A 21,480-nucleotide genomic window follows, 5' to 3' on the forward strand; every position below is an offset into this window, starting at 1 on the left:
CTGTTGACCTCTCACAACAACTCAAGAAAGTGCATTTCTCTCCAGGTTCTGGCATATATCATAATCATCCTCTGGCTGGAGGGTGAAGGGCCTTGTTTTAAATCCTATGTAAGGTAACGAGGGGTAGGGTATTTTTTGAAGTATTGTAGCCATTACAGTGTAGCTGTTTACCTTTCTCATTAATCAAATTTGTCACAGCAATACCGCATTTTTTAAGCTCAAGAGTGTCTGGGTTGTTTTATTTTCTTGCACCAGAAGCGTATGCTTTCATTTTAAGTAACTGAGCCTACAACGATGCCATTTTTTGTGCCGTAATTTAATTTGCATATTTACCTTAATACGCGTAAAAAAGCGACCTCGAGACATTGCCTTTAATGTCAGCTATCAGTGATATTGGGGTAGGAGATGATACATTTACTCTGTGATTGAGAAAATGATCTCGTGCTGAAATTTTCTGTTATGAAGCCAACTTATATGTTGAAAAGTTGATTAAATCCTTGGGTCTTCAACGAACACAGGGGAAAAAGGAGATTTAATCCAACTGAACCTACAATTATGTCAATTTATATGCCATTATTTCATATGCCATTTTTACCTTCTCGCGCGTAATAACGATCTCAAGACTTCAGCATCAGAACTTTAGTGTTGGATGGCAGTGATATTAGGGTGGAGAGAGAATAAATTGACTCAGTAATTGAGAAAGTGATCTCACACTGAAACTACGAGCTAAGTGGAAAATACATTGATATTACGATGAGGAAGGAAAAAATTTACTTAGTAATTGAGAAAATGATCCCGTACTGAAAATTTTCGTTTGTAGAGCCAACTTAGACTTTGGAGGGGGGTGTGCCGTGAATTAAATTCTAAGGCGATCGAGGACCAAAGGGGGAAAAAGTTAAAACATTCGCCGAAAGTAGTTTATGCAAGAGCCCTCCCCTTTCTCCACAGTAACCTGTACCCTCTCTCCCCTACTTTCCCTTGCAATCTTGGTAGATATCCTCCCCTCCCTTCTTCCTTCTGTTTCCCCTTTCTCTGGACCCTTTTACTCTCTCTCTCTTGGGGTCCCCATGCATCACCCCTCCCCTCCCCCACACCACCCCTAACACCACTTTCCCCTTCCTCCCCCTCCCCCCTCCACGTACGACCCATCTCAAATGTGCGACCGAGGAGGCGGCGGGAGCAGTTTCGCCCCGGCGTCCACAGATGGCGCGGCCGACGGCGGCGCCCGCTCCGTCCCGGGGAATCCGTCCATCGCCATGGACCACCGCCAGTGCCGCACCCGCCGCTGCCGCCGACACCACCGCAGCCGCCGCCGGGGGCCGCCGTCCCCCGAGGGGCCCTCCCGCCTCCTGATGCGCTCCTCACCGCCCCCGCCGCCCCACCTCTCCCCGCCGCTCTCCGACCTCCCGTCATGTGAGTAGTAAACACGCAGTACATCATAGATACGCCCCCCTCCAACGTACTCGTTGCCGTAGTTGTGGCCTTTGGTCTCAATATTGTGTAGGGGTGGCGGTAGGTATTCGGTGTTTGCCATATGTCCTCCATTCAAAGCATTCGAGTAACCAGATTCGAGTACTCGCATCCGGGTATTCGGTATCTCGAGTTTGAGTATTCGGCTATCTGAAAACTCTGTTATCCGATCGATTTATAGTGCGAAATAACACACTTTGTATTGTTCCACAAAAATTTATTATTCCGACCCTGGGTTTAAACTACTTGATTAATTATGGAGTCATTATCAAAGCATCTAGTAGTTGAAACTAAGGGTCGGAATGATAAAGTTTTTTAAAGTTTCGTGGAACATTACAAAGTGAGTTTTTTCGCTTTATAGATATGTGGTTCCACCAAGTGAAGCCTAAACACTTGATATATCGATACATCCACTGCGCAAATGCTCAACAATCATCCACCGAATCAAATCCGCTCATTTAGTAGCCCTAGTAGTACTAGATGAGCGGATTTGATTCGGTGTGCGATTGTTGAGATTTTGTGCAGTGGAAGTATCGATATGTCCGATCGATTATTAACGAGTTCACTTTATGGAAATTCATTTTAATAAGAGGCAAACAGTTTTAGTAATTTTCCACACTAGTTTATTCGCTCTACCGGTTTCAGCGTCATTATCAAGAGACAGCTTTTGATTATGATGAGTAAATTTTGAAACCGGTTGAGCGAATAAATTAGTGTACCAAATTACTACAACTGGTTGTATCTTGTAACTCGATTGTCCATCTGAATTCACGAATATCCATCTGTGGGTACTCGAATGTTTGTACTCAATTAAATTTGGAATACTCAGTGTACTCTAGAATACGTATTTTATTCGATTACTTGAATACCTATTTATTTTCTCGATTATATGTACTCGAGATCAGTAGGCACACTCCTTGTTCGCGCAAATAGCATCACACGACTCGAAAATAAATTTCTAGGTAATAGAAAACCTTTACATATGTAAATAAACACACAGAATATCAGTCCATTTGAGGACAGGTGTTCGATTATCCTAATACATATTCCATTTCTCGGATACCCATCTGAGTGATCGGTTGTACTCGAATGCATTTGGAACACTCCTTGCTGGGGCCAGTGAGATCACACTATCTACTTACACGGGGGTTCCATTTTGGCATCACATATGTCGTTCTCTAGAGTAATTAATTCTTATTTTTATGGAAAGTTCTTAAAAATGTCATTTATTCTCCTTTATTCGAAACCCGTAAATTGTGAGTTCTTTCTTTAACATCATGACAATCCCTTGAATCACTTATGCTCATCGTCCAAGGAGAAAAGCCTCATATAGATCCGACGATAGGATGCTAGGTGATGTGAAAGTGTGATGTAATTTGTCCATGGGAAGCCCTCAATAAAAGGCTGTAATTTCAGTGTGATGTTAGGACCGATATTTCACTGTAGCCAGGCCGTAGTAAGCGGGGGGAGAGGACGAGGGGTTAAAACCCCTCACCGTATCGTTTTTGAGATACGGTCTTAGGGGCAGCCTTTCCAATTTAGCCCCTTCCTCGAATGTACCCCTCTCCAGAGGAGCCATTCCGAAAATTCATTTTGAAAAGACAAAGCTTTGCATTTCCTACTGACATTTAATTAGATCGCACAATACGTTTCACCGCACTGTGAAATTTGCATGTCATGATGAACATGATAATGCCATAGTACACCCTGCTATTACTTACTGTAGAATGATTTTTCAAAGTACGTAATGACATCTAAGGAAAGCGTCGTCGGTTTCATATAACGCGTTTCTCTTCTTAGGGGCTAAAAGGAAAATCGTCTCGTATTCCGTTCAGATCTGCAGAAATAATTTCTCTAGAATAATTTGACGCTCTCCTTTAATGTTTCCGTACAATCTGGTTCTCAAAAAGTCTGTAGAACTCTTCAGGAACTGAATAGGGAATCGATAGTACTTATTCAGAAACTGTTAGGAATTTAGTAGAACTTCCCTAAAAATGTGTTTCAATATTTTAAAGAACTCTTCTAAAATGATGTACAAAAGTCCAGGGAATTCTGTGGAAAAAGTTAGAAGGAATTTCTACAGAATTTTCTAGTAGGGTTGTGCGATCTAATTAAATATATGTAGAGAAATACAAAGCTCGGTCCTTTTTGTTTAAGGTACAAAATACCTGGGGTCATCATTTCCCCTCCCTAGAAATGTTTCCTGGTAAACGGGCGTGGCTTTAGCGACGAATCTATTGTTTGCATGTCTCAAGCTTCGGACGAAGACACGTTGGACGACGAAGACGACGACGTGGAGGACGATGAAGCCGCCGATTTGGGGGAAGGGGCAGAGTTGGACGAAGATTGCGAGTGTTGCTACTCGTGCGACTTCGACAGCGAGTTCGAGGCGAGCGACGTGTTGAGCGATGGCAGCGACTTCGTCATCAGCGGCGAGGAGGAAGAGGCTTTGGCGGACGAGGCCTTCGACGACGACGACACCTCGTCGGCGGACGATGTGGCGGGGGACGGCGCGGGGAGCAGCCCGCGACTCTCGGACGAGGGCGCCGCCGAAGAAGAGGAGGACTCGAGCGGTGGCTCGTCTTCGCTGTATGCGTCGGTGGCCGAGGAGGGGGCGCCCGTGTTCTGGTTGGACGTGGGCAAGGGAGCCTCCGTGACGCGGGGACTGCGATATGCCGGACTGACGCCCGTGAGTCACACCACTCTTCAAGCATGAATCGCACCAAGCATGGCATTACTACCCACCATAACACCATTCTGGCGATTTTGTGCAGTTAATATTCTGAGCTTACATCCACTGCCCACATACTGTCAACTGCTTCTGCATCCCTGTAGGTCTCTTATCATCCTCTGATATCTCTATTAGATTGGTAAAAAAAATATATTTAGAGTTCGGAAGGAAAATATAAAGATTAGAAAATTCATTAATTTTAATGGTTTACTGGCATGTTGATGACGATAACAAAGAAAAACATTTATTTTGCTACGTCAACATATAATCAATACAAATTGCTTGCACCAAGCATGGCATTTCTACCTTCCATAACACTATTCTGATGATTTTGTGTATTAAACAATCTGAACTGTCATCCACTGCCCACATGTAAATGCTCAAGTTCTCAACTGCTTCTGCATACCAGTATTATTATCCTCCTATACGTCTATTAGATAGAAAGAAAATATATTTATTGTGCATAAAAATATATGAGCAAATCAATCAATAGTTATGATTGTTTACAGTTTACGACGATAAGGAAAGGCTAATATTTTATAACATTAACATATAATTTCTTGGCATTTCATAACATTGAAAATTACTTATCATAAAATAAGCTCCTGGAATTATATACCTCCACTCAATGCATGTACTCATCACCTTAAGAAATAGCAAAATAACGGAAATAAAATAAAATACCAAAAAATTAGGAAAAATAGGAGTTAATTATGATCATTCCTGGGGAATTGTAATTATATTATTACATCTTAAATTCTTTGGTAGTTATGCAATTTTTATTTTAGCTGGCATGTTTGCTGGCATATTTGACGGCTGTTACGATAAATGATTAATTGTAAACTGTAGTGCTACATCTACATATAGTCTTAAAAATTATTTCTTTCAAGTAAGTCATTATTCTGATCTAAAAGGGTGTAATTTTATTGTTGCCATGTGTTGCCAGCTGAGATCTTCCTTTTACGCTTTTAAAAATAAATGATAAACGTATCTTACCATCTCCGTAGTGCATTGATTTTTCATTTCAAAGAATTTTGTTTGCATGCCTTTGGGTGAAAGTGAAATTTAACGGAAATTGTAGATCATGTACCTTCTTGCCGCAGAAACTTCGAAGACGAGATGCTAGGCTAATAAACAGCGGAGTATCTTTACACTTCCAGCAGATGGCTTAGGGGAGCATCAATATTCTGTTGCTTTAAATTAAACGTCCAAAACGTCTAAGAGCTACTTTGCCTTCGGTCTTACTTTTCGATAGCAAGTGAGTATCGACGTCCTTCCTGAGGTAAAATTTCTCCTTTCATTGGAGGAATAAACGAATTTTGTTTCCTCTAAATGTGTGGAATATGGACTATTTGTAGAAGGTGTTACATATAAGTTATTACATGTAGATTATTAATAGAATCTGGTTTTTTAAAAGTTGGTCGTCAAAAGATTGAATTGATTGTCCGTTGAGGATGAAGATAAGATGAGAGAGAGACGTCCTGAGGCGGTTTACAGCGACTCTCAAAAGAGTAACTACCCTAAGACTGGTACAATTTAAATGTTGTGGATTGTGTGTGGAATAAGCAACCAGTTAGTCGTAACTGCAAACAACACTATTTTCAATACTTGTAACACACACACTTGCCAAGGATGCGCCCGCCATCCCGGAATACACAGTGCCAACTGCCACGGCGTCCTGGAAGAGGGCGCCCCTGACATGATAACAAAAGACACTGAAAATGCTATCGTAACAACAAATTTCCAATTCACGTTATCTCCTTTACGGAAATTGGGAGACATGTCCTTATTATCTTTATCGGGTGAAAGTTTGTTTACTTAGTTGTATTTAAGGGGAAAAGTGTGAAATTTTTAATACTCATCAGTAATAAGTAACAGTATTCACAGTGTCCGGCGATATCTGGTGGAAATGTTTTCTATCCATGAGAATAAAATAAAATGGTAAATTTCCACACAATTTTATTTACAAAATGCCGACCCGGTGTCGACCTTGATAATGACACTACGTGTCGAAACCGGGTCGGTATTTTGTAAATAAAATTGTGTGGAAATTTACCATTTTATTTTATTCTCATAATTAGCAGTGTCCAGCGATACCTTGGGGAAATGTTTGATCCCCATGAGAATAAACTATGAATGGTAAACTTCCACACAATTTCATTTAAATACCGACCCGGTTTCGACCCTTGATAAAGTGGAAGTTTACCATTCATAGTTTATTCTCATGCTCATCAGTAATGCCGTAAAGTTATTCGTCCTCTGTTGTCAATCCGTCGTAATTCCTTACGTTTAATCACCTGCCTTTCCCGTCATATGTGCATTGCGTCTGCGTCCTGTATCCTTCGTCTCGTGTCCAAAATTTCTCAGATTGCCTTTCTCAGTCTCTTTATTATTTAACTTATATCTATTTATAAATGGTTGAGCTGTGTCTAGGAGTGTACAAATTGAAGAATTAAATGCAAATTTTTCGCCAACTTTCGGTATATTTTTATATCTTCATCAGGGAGTTTTTGAAATGAATTATTATTATAGTATTCTACCGATTAAGGTAGGTTTCCATGGAGTACTAAAGAGGTGATCTGGGAGCCTCCCTTTCCTTCCAGCACCGCCTTCTTTAATTCACTGTAAGGCCTACTCTCTTTCAATCTATCTAAAAATCCTATTCTTTTCCTTCCCCTCCCTCGTTTCCCCAACATTCTACCCTCCAACACCATTTTCAACATCCCCTCACCGCTAAGCACTAACTCCATCCAAACCTTCTGTCTCCTGCGTATCTCATCTAAAAGCTTTCTCTCCTCGCCAACCATATCCAGCACTTCGTCGTTCCTTTTCCTCTCCGTCCATTTCACCCTCTCCATTCTTCTCCATACCCACATCTCGAACGCCTCCAATCTTCTCTCGTCTTCTTTCCTCAGAGTCCACGTTTCCGCACCGTAGAGAGCTACACTCCAAACCAAACTCTTCACTAACCTTTTCTTTAAACTCTTACACAACGATCCTCTCAGAAGCTCCTTCCTGCTCATGAACGCCTCCTTCGCTAATGCTATTCTCTTCCTGATGTCCTTACTACTGTATCCGTTTTCCTCTAACGTACTGCCTAAATAGTTGAATTGCTCAACCTGCTCAAGTTTTTCACCACCCACCTTTATCTTGAGTCTCACATTCCTCGCTCGTGATGCTTTACAAAACCGCATTACCTTAGTTTTCTTGTGATTAATCCTCATCCCAAACTCCTCGCAACGTTCGTATAACGCATCCACTAGGGCCTGAAGCCCCCTTGCTGACTGACTGATCAACGCCTGGTCATCCGCGAATCTCACTGATTTGAACATCATTCCCCCCACTTTTATCCCAGCTTCTAACTCATCCCACGCTTCCCTTACCATCTCTTCAGCATACACGTTAAAGAGCAGTGGCGATAGAGGACAGCCTTGCCTCACACCTCGGCCAATGCTTGCCCACCCAGATTCTCCGTCCGCTATCCTCACTTGCGCAGTCTGGGCCATATACAGATTACAAATCAGTCGTCTATCCCTCCAGTCTACACCTATTCTCTTGAGAATATCCATTAACTTTACCCAGTTCACCCTATCAAACGCTTTTTCAAAATCCACGAAACACACATATACGTCCTGCTCATATTCTAGGTTCCTCTCCACGAGGGCCCTCATTATTGCTATTGCATCGCGAGTTGACTTCCCTTTTCTGAAACCAAACTGATCTTCGCCCAAATACTCGTTTGCCCTCGCCTCCATTCGTCTGTTCAATATCCTCAGCACTACTTTAGCCGCATGGGATATTAGGCTGATAGTCCTATAATCTCCGCATTCCACAGCTTTCTTCTTTTTCGGAAGCGGAATTAAAACCGTCTTCACGAAATCCTCCGGCCAACATCCCTCCTCATAGATCTTGCGCACTAGTTCGAAAAACCTTTTCTTACCTTCCTTCCCTAGACTCTTCAGAAGCTCGCACGGGATGTTGTCCACGCCTACTGCTTTCCTAGCCTTCATATCACGGAGTGCTCTCTCTATTTCTGAATCTAATATCTCCGGCCCAAGATTATCCTCCTCCACTGCACTTTCCTCCTCTAGAGTCAATCTCTCTGGTCTGTTCGTTCCGTCATACAGGTTCTCCACGTATTCCTTCCACCTACCCTGTACCTCTTCTCGCTCGGTTAGCATCCTCCCATCTTTAGCCTTAATTTTAGACATGGCTTGTCCTCTTTTGCCGCCCGATAGCGACTTAACTTTGGCGTACAACGCGCCTACTTCTCCATCCTTCTGGAACTTTTCCATTTCCTCGCACTGTCTTTTCCACCAAGCCTCCCTTGCCCTCTTAGTTTCACGTCGTAATCGATTATTCAATTCCCTATACATTCTTTTGCCCTGTTCTGTGTCCACGTTCTTCCACTTCCTCCTCTCCTCCATTTCATTTACCATTGCCGCAGTTATCCACGGCTTCTTTATCCTTCTACTGTCAACGTAACCAATTGACTTCTCCGCCGCTTTGACTATTCCCGTTTTTAAATTATCCCATCTTTCCTCTACCGTCTTGGTACTTTCAATCTCCCGTATACTAATGTCCACTAGCTCCTGATATTCTCTCCTCATACTCCCCTTCAGGGCTTCTACGTTCCATTTCTTCGCCTTCCTAACTTTCATAAGTCTTTTGAATCTTACGTTGCATTTCATGAGCACTAGATTGTGGTCCGAATCCGCATCCGCTGCAGGGAAGCTGCGCGAGTTTTTCACACTGTTCCTAAACCTCTGTCTTACCATAATGTAGTCTATTTGATATCTCCCCGCATCCCCTGGACTTTTCCACGTGTACCTTCGCCCTTTATGATGATTGAACCACGTGTTTGTGATGAATAGTTTGTTTCTCCTACAAAATTCTGCTGCTTTCTCTCCCCTGTCGTTCCGTATTCCTAGACCAAAATCTCCTATTTCGTTTCCATCCCTCCCTTCCCCGACTGAGGCGTTCCAGTCCCCCATCACTACCAGATTTTTCTTACCCGGTGTGTCTCTAATTATTTCCTCGAGCTGTTCATACACCTCGTCTAATTCTTCCTCCCTATGATTGCTAGTGGGCATGTAAACCTGGACCACCACAAGGTTGGTGGGCCGCGCCTCAATTTCTACCACCAGAATCCTATCGCTTACCTGGTCTATACCTACCACACGCTTACCCATCTTCCCGTTTAATACTAAAGCTACCCCTCGCTGGCTTTCTTCCCCTCCACTATATATAACCCTATACCCATCACTCCAATAGTCCCCCCCATCCCTCCACCTCACCTCGCATAATCCTAAGATATCTATCCTCCCTTTATCCATTTCCCTTTTGATATTTTCTAACTTTCCCGCCCTCATCATAGTCCTCACATTCCACGTCCCCACATTTATAGCAGACTTCTTCTTCTCCATCTTCTTGGTCTTCTTTTCTTCTTTCTTCATTGCTGCTGCCACTGATGTTGATGATGATAAGTCTCTGCAAGGATTTCGCATGTTGACGACCCCGAGGACCTTGCCGACCTCGCTGCCGTGCCCGACACCCGCCCTTTGCGGACGGGTCCCGGGCGATGAGATTCCGAGGCTCATTTGGTTGTACTCCATGTGTTCAGGGAAGAGATAGTTGGTAGGGTTTCCCACTTCCATTCCAACAGTGTTTTTCACGTGACACCATCACGTGGACTACCTTTCGTCTGGCTCCTACCCTTCGACCTATCTGGCATGGGTGGCCCTACCGGGAATAATTTAGAATTAATCCCGCCAGTGCAGCTCAAGGGGTCATAGGAGCGCGCAAGCCTTTCCACCGCGACAAGGTTGTAGCCCAAGGGAAAGGTTGAAATGAATATGATTTAAAAAAAATAAACAATGCAATGAATATTATTTGTTTGTAAACAATGCAATGAATATGATTTGTTTATAAACATTGAAATTTATATGATTTGTATATAAACAATGCAAAAAAATCCCTGATGAAGATATAGAAATATAAAAAAAGCTTGGCAAAAACTTTGCTCGTATTTCGTGAAGGTACTAAAACACTTATCGACGTTAGAAATTAAGGTCAAGAGAAAGAATAGAAAACTCAATTTATAAATGGTTATTATTATTATAGTATTCTACCGATTAAGGTAGGTTTCCATGGAGTATTCGAGAAGCGATCTGGGAGCCTCCCTTTCCTTCCAGCACTGCCTTCTTTAATTCACTGTAAGGCCTACTCTCTTTCAATCTATCCAAAAATCCTATTCTTTTCCTTCCCCTCCCTCATTTCCCTAACATTCTACCCTCCAACACCATTTTCAACATCCCCTCCCCGCTAAGTACTCGCTCCATCCATACCTTCTGTCTCCTGTGTATCTCATCTAAAAGCTGCCTCTCCTCGCCAACCATATCCAGCACTTCGTCGTTCCTTTTTCTCTCCGTCCATTTCACCCTCTCCATTCTTCTCCATACCCACATCTCGAATGCCTCCAATCTTCTTACGTCTTCTTTCCTCAGTGTCCACGTTTCCGCACCGTGGAGAGCTACACTCCAAATCAAACTCTTCACCAGCCTTTTCTTTAAACTCTTACACAACGATCCTCTCAGAAGCTCCTTCCTGCTCATGAACGCCTCCTTCGCTAATGCTATTCTCTTCCTGATGTCCTTACTACTGTACCCGTTTTCCTCTAACGTACTGCCTAAATAGTTGAATTGCTCAACCTGCTCAAGTTTTTCACCACCCACCTTAAATATGTAAATCCACTTTCATTTTTTGCATTACTTTACATAATAATGATTAGCTTTTAGCTGTTTTTGTCCTTCAAGTAACTGTGCCACAAGCCTTCCTCGTCTCGTAATTAAACTTTTCTCTGGGCTGCGTTTTTTATCTTCTGTCTTAACGTAAGTGTCTCATTTCATCTCAGCGCCGGAGAATGAAAGCGATCACTCGGGACACATTGTGGTGTGCGAGAGCCGAGAATGCTTTCTCGGCGTTCGAAATCATGAAATGAATCCTCTTGTTCGAAGGGGAAGGAGTCGAGTCTATAATTTCAGTCAGGAGCTACTGGAAATTAGCTCCATCATCGCTGTTATTCAGAAAACATATTCTGCCATGGCATCGAATGGTAAATTCCAAATGCTTTTTGAAGATCGTCGTTACGATGGAGGTGTTTGAATTTTATCTTATCGCCATTTTAACTCTGTGAAAGCTGCTGATTTTTATCAGTGCCTTTAATGTCCTTATTCTCCGTTATGTCGGCATTAATTTGTTTCACTGGCATCATTATACGATCGTCGAGCAAGACGGTGGCACTGTGGAAACCGATTCGTTCAACGTATCCATTCTGCTGCATAGGATTTTCTTGTTCCAGTTTGTCTTTTACTTTTATGCTCTAAGTTTTTTAACGTACGTTGCCGCGGTCTTTTTTGTACTTCCATTTTTCCATTGATGTGGTGTGGAAAAATTTTTGTAAACACCTCTCAGCATACTTTTTCTTCTTTATGATATTTCAACTACCGTTACCTGAGGTGGCTTTCCCTCTATTTAATGTTTATTGATGAAAGATGCTAAAAAAAGAAACTAAGTTTCCTCCATTAAAAAATAGTTTTTTACATTCTAATATTACAAATTGTTGGGTATTAATAATTATCCTAAATAAAAGTAGTTTTCTGAGCAAGATATTGTATGCTGTAGGTAATCCTGTCTTGTGGGACTTGCCTTGTACCGGTTCTGTAAATTCTTAGTTTTTCCCTTAGGTTCATGTTTTGTCGAAAATATAAGATTTGAGCCAAGTCTGGGACTTCTAAGCGAATACTATTCCATAATATCGCCTTTATCATCAATTTTAACGAAGTACTCGTAATTGATGGTACTCAATGACTAAGGTTTCTATTTTTTCTTGCGATTTCAGTTATAGGCGTCCATCCGGGATATCTTCCGTATTCTTCTACCCCTGCCGATTCATTGCCTGAGTCGTCCATTGCTATCAGGGCAGTATCCCCAATCCCGAAATCGACATGTTGGCCTGATGACGATGGACGACCGGACCCTTGAAACGCCGGTAGTAATACAGCTTTCGACCTAATAGATGTTCATTGCCTTGATCATCATCACTTCCAATAACTTAAAGTAATTTTACTTGCGCAAAGAGTCTGCAATCCATCACCCAATGGAACTCAACTCAAAGTAAGTCTCAAGCGTGTGGCATATTTTGGGGTGATCTCACCTATCTAAACCAATCCTAGGGATGAGTCACTGAACGACCGAGAAAAGTCAGTCTTTGATGTTTCTCTTCTTGTTTATCTTAAGACGTATTCTTGAAATTTTCATCGTATATAGAGTACACCCTTCTCGTTTTAGTCCCAGTATGAGTAGAGAAAATTCATACCGAAGTGTTTTATCGGTATGATATGGTATTTGGAGGAGGCGACCGACAGCTGAGGTTATTTGTGCCATGAGGGAAGGTTATGGAGGGAAGGGTGGAGAGAAACCCGGCGTCGGCATTAGCCTGCTCTTAACGAAAGGCGCCAAGGGGACCACGGCTTAACGTCCCATCCGGCGGACGGAGTGTTGCGCTTGAAATGTCCTCCACACAACATTCAAGTAGGGATCGGACAGTCTCTAAAAATTCTCTGCCACTGCCGGGATTTGAACCCGAGCCCGCCGGGTGGAAAGCCAACACTCTAGCCACCACACCAACCCTGTTTTATCGGAGTTAATATTTTAACATTCAAGAAAAAAACCAATATTATCCACGTTCTACTCCTTTTACAAATCCTGAAAATTTCACAGTCTCGTGACGATGCCTGTGTATGCGTGGAAGAAATATAGTCGACACTTACAATCAACTGTTAAGAAAAGAGTCCAAGTATAAAATAAGCGTATCTGACGCTCGCGTTCATCCCTGTTTGTGTTCGTTTTATTTTGGCCACGCTCTTTCTGAGCGGTTCTCCCAGAAATTTGGGGCTAACGGTCTGAGTGAGTCTTTTGAGTGCTTGTGATTGTAATTGAGGCAATAACCTGGAATCCTTAGTAGGGTTCCATCAGCTCAGCTAAGGACTCCACGTTTCCTTAGCGGGGTCCCATTAGCCTTTGCAAAGGCTTCTATTCGGGGAGTGTGTGCGTATGTCTATGATGGTCCCTGTTGAGGAAATAACATTACCGTAAACCACCTCAGGAGGGTATTCTGGTGGTGATTCTGTGTTTGGTCTCGGTTGTGGATACACCAAAGGATGAAGTTCGCCATGAAAAAATAATACCCATAGTTCGCCATAAAACCCATCCCGAAGTTCGCTGTGAGAAGATGGCTTGGTGGTGTAACTGGTAGCACGCCTGACCGGCAATCGGGAGATCCGGGTTCGAATCCCGGCTAAGTCAAATATTTTTTCATGGCGAACTTCATCCTTTGGTGTATTTAACTTTGCACCCGTGCGCGTGACTGCGTACAAAGTCACTTGTTCCTTCGGTTGTGGAACCCCCATCCCCGCAAACCAACACAGTGAGTGTTTTATATCTTACACCGACGTGTTGCGACAAAATTTCACGGCCATTGGAGAGACATATTTTGCTGCTGAGGAATCGTAGAGCTCAGTTCCCTTTTCCTAGCAATTAAAGTGTGAATGAAAGCCGTTTTGGCAAACATGAGCAGGTAAATGGTGCTGCGTAAAGTCAGAACACGACAAAATAAAATTTTGGCACTTAATCGCACTACTTTCTGAATTATCATATCATAAATGTTGTCATTGACGCCAAAATATTCCATTTGAACGCGAAGGGAGCAACAGTCGATTCAATCTTCTGGAAAAAGTTTTGACTGAGAAAAATATATTCGTAGTCACGTTTGGTCATCGGATCGCAGAGTAAGTTGGGGTGGAACCTCTATAGAAGCTTCGACCCGTACACGAACAAATAATTCCCAATTTCTGGTGATTTCAGTCCCCTTCGGCTTCCTGACATTCATTCATGGTATCGAAAACCTATGATTGGAATTCTGCATCCTTCCATTTCTCCCTTTCTCAAGCTCGTGCCTTTAGTTCCCTGATGTTCCTCTTCCTCGTGTTCTTTGTCTTCCTCGGGCATGTATACTTATATTCCCAACCCCCCCCCCCCCTACCTCTACAGTTTCCCCCCTCTCCTTCTGGTTTATATGTGCAGATATTTAAAATAATCAATCAATGTGCTCCTCGCCTGAGGATGACGCAGTGCGTTGAAATTATGGTAGTTATCCAATTTTATGTGGAAAAACATAGTTTAATTTTCTTTCAATATGAATAAATTCAATAAAATAACGCCTCAAACCATCAACTATATATAGGTCTTCCTCGAGGTATTTCTACTTCAATTTTTCCATCCATTATATTTCTCACTGTAATGAATGAATGAATGACCTTTTGGTCATACTTTGGCATGTATTAGTTACGCAGTTCCTTTCTATCTCCTATTCTTCGCTATAACTCCTCGTTCCTCACTGTATTCATCCATTTGATCTTTCGCACCCCCACCCGGCAACAGATCTCAAATTTTTCTGTTTTTTATGTTCAGATTCTCCAGTGGTTCATGTTTGAAATCCAAGTATCACTTCCGATTTGAATTTTTGCTTATTGTCATTCGTATTTCAAATGTTCTTTCCTTCTCTCCTGTCTTACGTTCTTGCAACGGAGTACCTTTTCATCATGAACACCGTCTTATTTGGGACTGTATGATTTTTGATGGTTTTTGTGGTTCTTTGTTCTCAAGTGCAGCTTTAACTTTGTTTTCTCTGGCACAGTGAGGTAGATGCGTGTATACTTTTATTTACAGTTGAAAATATTTGTACCTGTTCTCGAGGTTGAGTGAGCTTCCATGTATCAACCCGAAAATGTTTTTCACCTCATTTTCCAACTCTTCTCCTGAATCCATTTTGCTTGTACTCGGTGACAATCTTCGCAATTCGTTGGAAATGCCATATCCTTCCTCGGGCAATCATCTGTGTGATTACATTTTCCCACTGTTTCTTTCGACAGACTTCGATATCCACCCAATCGGTTCTTCAATTCAACTCCCTTTCGGGTGACTTCATTTCTCAATGAACATTAGTCTTGATTCTCTTCCCCGTGTAGGTTTAACCTGCGCACTCAAAATTTTAGCTCTTCTTCTGTTTCCAGATTTTTATAGCTGTTTCGTGTAATCAAAGTTGCCGTTGTAATTCATCAAACCTTCGTCTCAATGAGTTGAATTTTTAATAAATGACGAAAAGCTAGTTTTCGTAGGTTAAGATTTTGCAATTTTCTTTATGCATCATCAGAGGTCGGGGATTTGTTGAGTTAACGAGATAGAGTTCGGAACATACTGAATATCAATCTGATATTAATATTTTTTCAATTAATTTCGCTCTTGATTGGCTCTCTGTTCATTGTGGCGATTGTGTTTTGATTTTTGTGCATTTGTATCTTGAATTGGGCTAACATCTGAAGGAGACTGTCCGCCAACTTGCTAACTATGGCGTTTTGGAAAATACCTCATTTCTACCACATGTTTACTCATATGGAGTTATTATGACCTACGAAAATTTCATTATAGAAAAAATTTAACTGCATTTGAAATCTTTGCGCTTTTTAGGTGCTTACCCGTAATTTTCTATTAAAGCTTTGCAATGCTGTATCCTCCAATTGAATAAATCAGCCGCGGTGAAATTGGACGAACTTGTCACCAACGAGCCCAATTCAAGGATGCTTACTATTATTTCCTCTTTCGAGTTATTTTCCGGCTTAACATGGGAATTGGCTCATTTAAAGTTTTCAGTTCCATCGCAAAAGTCCATTCGGCAAGTCTTTTGATGATATGATTTGGATAATTATATGGAAAGAACTAGCTCTCAGAGTGGAACGTTGTAGAGATTTGGGATGAGTGTTGCCACTCTTCAGCTGTATTTACGGAATAATAAATGAAAATTAGGACCAAAATGCAATTTAGAGCGGCTAAAACTTAGAATTGAGTCTACGGTAATCATCATGCGAAAATAGTGCTATTGTGAGAGCCCAGTCGAGAATACGACCGAGGTAATTACTTCACTTCTTAGTTGAGCGGGCACTCGTGAGAAAGCTCATTAGTGGAGAATGCATCTCAGGTTCTCGTGGATATTTTCGTTGCGTAATAGTTCTACTTTTTTATTGCGCATAAAAGAATCAAGAGACATCTTATTCGTCATTTCATATCAACGGGGTTGCGCGTGCATTATTTTCAGTACGTGTTGAATCATTTCATTTATAATAACCGTGGTCTTTCTTTTGTTTTGAAACAAACAATCAAAAAAGACAACAACAAACAAACCCTAGTCCTGGTTCCATTTTAAATTTAATTGCTTTCTATGCGCTGGTTTATAGAGAAAATTTTATATCATGGAAAATGTCGTGGTTCTATTCATTTCACTCTGCTGCAATTTAACTTAATTGCGCTTGAATTTAGAATTTGCGCCTACTTTTTCTTCATCCCATAATGGTTTTACCATATCCTAACAGAGGCTTATTTTATAAATTAGCGCAGAAACTTTTCAAATCTGAATGTAAACTCGAGCTGTATGTAGCTCCCGTGTACACTTTTTCTTGTCCAGGCGTTTTGTTTTCACACGAAATCGGAGAAAGAGAAATTTTCGCCTTAGGTACCGTGCTTGAACCCAGCCGTCAGTGGCGTTTTATCGTGGAGGCTTGTTCAGTTGAAGTTATATGTTGGAGCTAATTACTCCACTCCCTCCTTGGTCGAGCTGGTTTCTCGTGAGAATTCTCATTAGCGAAAAGTATATTTCGGATGTCGGCAAAAATGTTTTCATTTTCGCTAATGCGTCATTCATGGCGCGAAAAATGAGCCTTCATTCTTTCGTGCGCCTCAGTTCCTCGCGAGGAATATCATTTTTGCCTCGCGCACGGGGTGCAACAAGTTTCACTCACGCAGACGACCTGCCTTGTAACCTGTGATACGATGTGACGAAGTACAAGTAATCGAGTTACTTTTAACGATTACAGCTTTGGTATTTCTTTCTTGACATTGACACATAGAAAAAAATTACCGTTAATCTGTTTATCATAAAACTATCCAGGGGCGCAGCTAGGAATTGAGGCTGGGGGGGTTTTTAGGCACAACTAATACTGGGGTGTCTGGGGGTGTGGAATACCGGCCAGGGTAAGCGGGAGGTGCGGGGGCACTCCTTTAGAAAATTTTCAAGATAAAGGGTTCAAAATGGTGAGTTTTACGGCTTTCGGAGGGATATTTTATTAATATTTACACTATTCTGTTAGTAATATAATATAACAAATAAGTAAAATGGATTAAACTTTAAAAAATTTCTGAGCTCTGGGGGGGGGGGGGTGTTTATCCCCCAAAACCCCCCTCGATGCGCCACTGAAACCTACTTCCGACCCCTGACTCACTCATTCAAAGTTTTAGGATGAACAAGACGGGCACGAATGTTACAAATAAGGATCCTCAAGTTGGGTGGTAGAAGTGTTGTCACCCACCGCACATTTAAGTGGGTTTACAAAAGTCGCCACACGTGTCACTGACGGACAGATTGATCCGAGTTTCACGGGGACATAAGGTATAATTGGAGATTTAACCGAAATTTATGCACATTATGATATCATCTATCAAATTCATTACTTTTCAGTGCTATTCCTCGCAATGACAAACATTTTACTGCAAAATATTGGAAAAATTGGATTGCATTGCACCCATACCCGCGCAGCTTCCAAAAATGTCCGCCTGCGTCCGGTTTTGCGACTGAAGTGACAACAGAAATCAGCCTACTATGGGATGGAATTGGGCCTCCTTTACGCAGTCCCTTTGAAGACGGGATACGACAAAAAGTCATATAATTTTAACTCTAATATCGTCTGAAGCCTTGGAAAACTTTTCAAAATACTAAATTTTCTATCTTTTACAATGATGCCTGCTGTTTCTAATATTCTACATTTTGGAGACATTTCAGCGTCAATTATCGATGGCAATGATGAATTTTAACATCGCGTAGAAGCTTGTTAATAGCGCCAAAGCCATTGTGGCAGCCATTAGTTCGCACCTTGTGGCTGTCAGAATGCCTGAAAGCCAATAATTCATTTTTATTACTAGGATTCAATTTTATTGGGTTAGATATCACCGAAAAAAACAATCCATAAAGAAGAAACGGCAGGCAAAAATTGTAAGAATTAGCAAAGTTGACCAGGCTGCAGGCCTTTTCCACGGCGAAATTGAAAACGAGTCTACTCCTAAGGTCGGGCGAGTAATCGTTACATTTTACTAATCAAAAGTGTTAGTTTGAATTTCACGCGCGCTGATCCAAAAGCAGTTCCAGCTCCATCAAGCTCATCCGCAGTTTTAAATTTTCGGTAGAGTGTAGTTATGTATTCCTTTAACTTCTAAATCAAAAAATTTGGATTATTATTGTATGCAATGGCTTGAAATAATAACTAAAATTCTGGTTTGCGCGTTAGTGCTCCCTGTTTGAGAATACATTGACGGCGATTGCATTATATATAGGAGAAAAATTATAAGGAATTTGTAATCATAATCGAAATCCTACTGATTATTTTTTTCAAAGAGTTGTTGTTATTATTAATTTTTATTTTATTATTATGTTTATATAACATTTTTTCAATACTTTTCCCATCACTGCCTATCATTACCTAAATAGAATGGTTTTGGTGGCATAGGGTTGTGGGAACTTTGTTGCCTAGTAAGGAGAGCTTGGTTATAATAAGATCTTGGTTATAAAATGCTCATGATGAATACATGCATCGCATAAGGTAGCTGTGGATAACTTTCCGCGGAGGTAATGACGGCTATAGAATACATCGGAACACTATTATGTAAGGAATTCACGCTCTTTCGTAGGTCAACACTCGTGCGCATCTTAACATAATATTTACTTTGCTGGTAAAATTCCCTTCCTCGATGAGCTACTTCTCTTTTTTGACTGCACCGAAGGAAAGGCCCTCCCTCCCAACTCACCAACTCAGACAGTTTATTGTTCTCCGATGCGGAGGCGTGGTTCAGCGGCCAATTTGCCCTCAATTCTGGACTTTGGGATTATTCTGGACTGAAAACGTTCGACTCCTGAGAGGAACGTTTTTTGTATCCTGGACTGTACGTACAGAAATAAATTTATTCCTGTAGATTTCTGTATTTCCCGGCGGTCGGCCCGGGTGAATCATTCTCGGGGATTTAACACCGGGTCAGAAGATCCATGGTGACCAAAGCTTCGCAAGAATTTTTTTCCAGCGTCCTCAGGGCTGAGGTTAGAAGTAAGATCATCTTAGCTCAACCCTGAGGATACTACAAGAGAACTCTGGCGAAGCGTCGGCCAACATGGACGATATGACTCGACATAAAACTCGAGAGTAATTTACCTATAACTGTATCCGGCTAGATTCCAAATTGGTTCCACCAGTGGCGTAGCGAGGGGGAGGGTCCGGGGGGTCCGGACCCTCCCCCCGAAATATAAAAACACAATTTATTTCCTTCGTAAAAGAAAACAAAATATTTAAAAATCATGAACTTGCAAAAGATTTTGACAAATGAAGTTTTTTCGACTATGAAAAGTGTTAGAAGTAGTTTAAAACCCGCTACTTAGTACCCTGTTTTTCAAAAATTTTCCATCCTGGCTTTGGATCCCCATCCCCCGAATGAGGTTCTGGGCTACCCCACTGGGAACCACACTGTTCACGGTTCAGAATTTCCGATAGTCACTAATGCCTTCTAGTCCTTACAAAAAAAAATTTGGAAGCCAATTCTTAGTGTCTGCATCGATTGTGTAGTGCAAATGATAAGTCTTACCATTTTTCGATTGCATTGAATGGATGCTACTGACTACTTAGTTATAGTTAATGCTAAGAAAGCTAGAGCGTCCCTAATGTTTCTACTTTTTTCCTACCAAAGCATGCTGGTAGTTGATTATGATGCAAACGAGTAAAATAATTTATTTGTAAACGAGTTGTGAATAAGTATGTGGCAATCGTGTGATTCAGACTTTATTGGCCCTAACGGTTGACTTAAGGCAAATACTTTCTTCAAACTGGTTATATGCGTGAAAAAGATGGCGATGTGCGGTGAGATGTGTATTTGGCGCCAGTCTTCCTCTCGACCTTCGGCGGCTCTTTGTCCCTTATCGTCTCGGAGGATGCCTCCAGCTGCTATGAGCACTACTGTAGGTAGTTGTAGAGTGATGTTTGTGGGCAGGATTGAGTTTGCGGCGGGCGACCAGCTGTCTGCCTCAACCGATAACGATGCCAAATTCTCTCCCTACCCTTATCCTCTATACAAATGCATCCCGACCGAGACGATTCGCAATCTACTGCCAATTTTTTCGGGAAAGGGAGATTCACATACGCCCACTAGCCCCCTCCACTCAATTGTATTTGGCCTGGATGTACTAAATATGTCTCCATTTGCCAAAAATGAGCAGTCTCATCAGCTTTCTTTGACAATTCTACTTTTGCTGTGCTAAAGCATTTTATCGTGAGTTTCCTTCTTTTCTGCCTATTTTTCAAACTTTCGAGTGACTCTTGGGTCAATGTACAACGAGAAGCAGTCTCCGTCACTCTTGGGTGTACCAAATAAGATGGTGTCGAATTAATGTTATCTAGGGGAAGGAAATTCCCATTTTCGGGTTTTCGTTGGAATGATATCTGCTAAGGAGAAAAAAATTATAATAACTTAGCGTAAGACAGCCATTCCTACGATTGTGAGTTTAGCCTTAGCTCTATCTCACGATTGAACCTGTAAAGCAATTGCGGGTCATGGTTTCGATAGGTTCTGGAGATGGGCTGGGGCGTATGATTGGGTTGGGCGAGAGAGCTCGTCCCTAACCCTCCCCCCTGAAATGAGGACATTTGCATGCTACTATGATAGGGTATTGCCCAATGGCTGCTGTTACTGACGGGGTGCATACAACTAACTGCTTCCACTCTTTGGTTCAATTTTTTACTTCCCTAATTTCTTCTTTATGCCTCTATGGCTAATTCCCATGATGTATTAGATAATAGGACTTCGGTGAAATGAGTCCATTAACCAAGACTGAATCTTCTTCCAGCTCTTTTTGCATGTCTCGGTTTAAATGCTCCTGTACCCATTGTTGGTGCTTTTTTTCCTTGAACTATTTTGTTTTTTGGTCTCTAATCATAATTTCATTTGTGTTCGTTAATTCTGATTATTTTCCGTGGCCGCTTAGTCATGTTAACGAAGAAATTAGCGAATCTCGCTACCATTGCTAAGGTATTATCTTATGGATTGCAGGCGTTAGCGACGAAAGAACAAGATTAAAA

The 21,480-nt window shown here is 41.6% G+C and overlaps 1 protein-coding gene across 1 annotated transcript in view; it reads left to right on the top strand.

Annotated features, from left to right (window-relative positions):
• Window positions 1-1,098: 1,098 nt before the first annotated feature.
• LOC124153193 (apoptosis-stimulating of p53 protein 1) overlaps window positions 1,099-21,480 on the top strand; it is a 181,189-nt gene continuing 160,807 nt past the window's right edge. The window contains exons 1-2 of the mRNA XM_046526293.1: window positions 1,099-1,413; window positions 3,726-4,159. Coding sequence (XP_046382249.1) covers window positions 1,155-1,413; window positions 3,726-4,159 — 693 coding nt within the window. The 5' untranslated portion in view covers window positions 1,099-1,154. The remainder of the gene's footprint in view (window positions 1,414-3,725; window positions 4,160-21,480) is intronic.

This window comes from Ischnura elegans, chromosome 2 (assembly GCF_921293095.1).
Source record: "Ischnura elegans chromosome 2, ioIscEleg1.1, whole genome shotgun sequence".
Classification (NCBI taxonomy): Eukaryota; Metazoa; Arthropoda; class Insecta; order Odonata; family Coenagrionidae; genus Ischnura; species Ischnura elegans.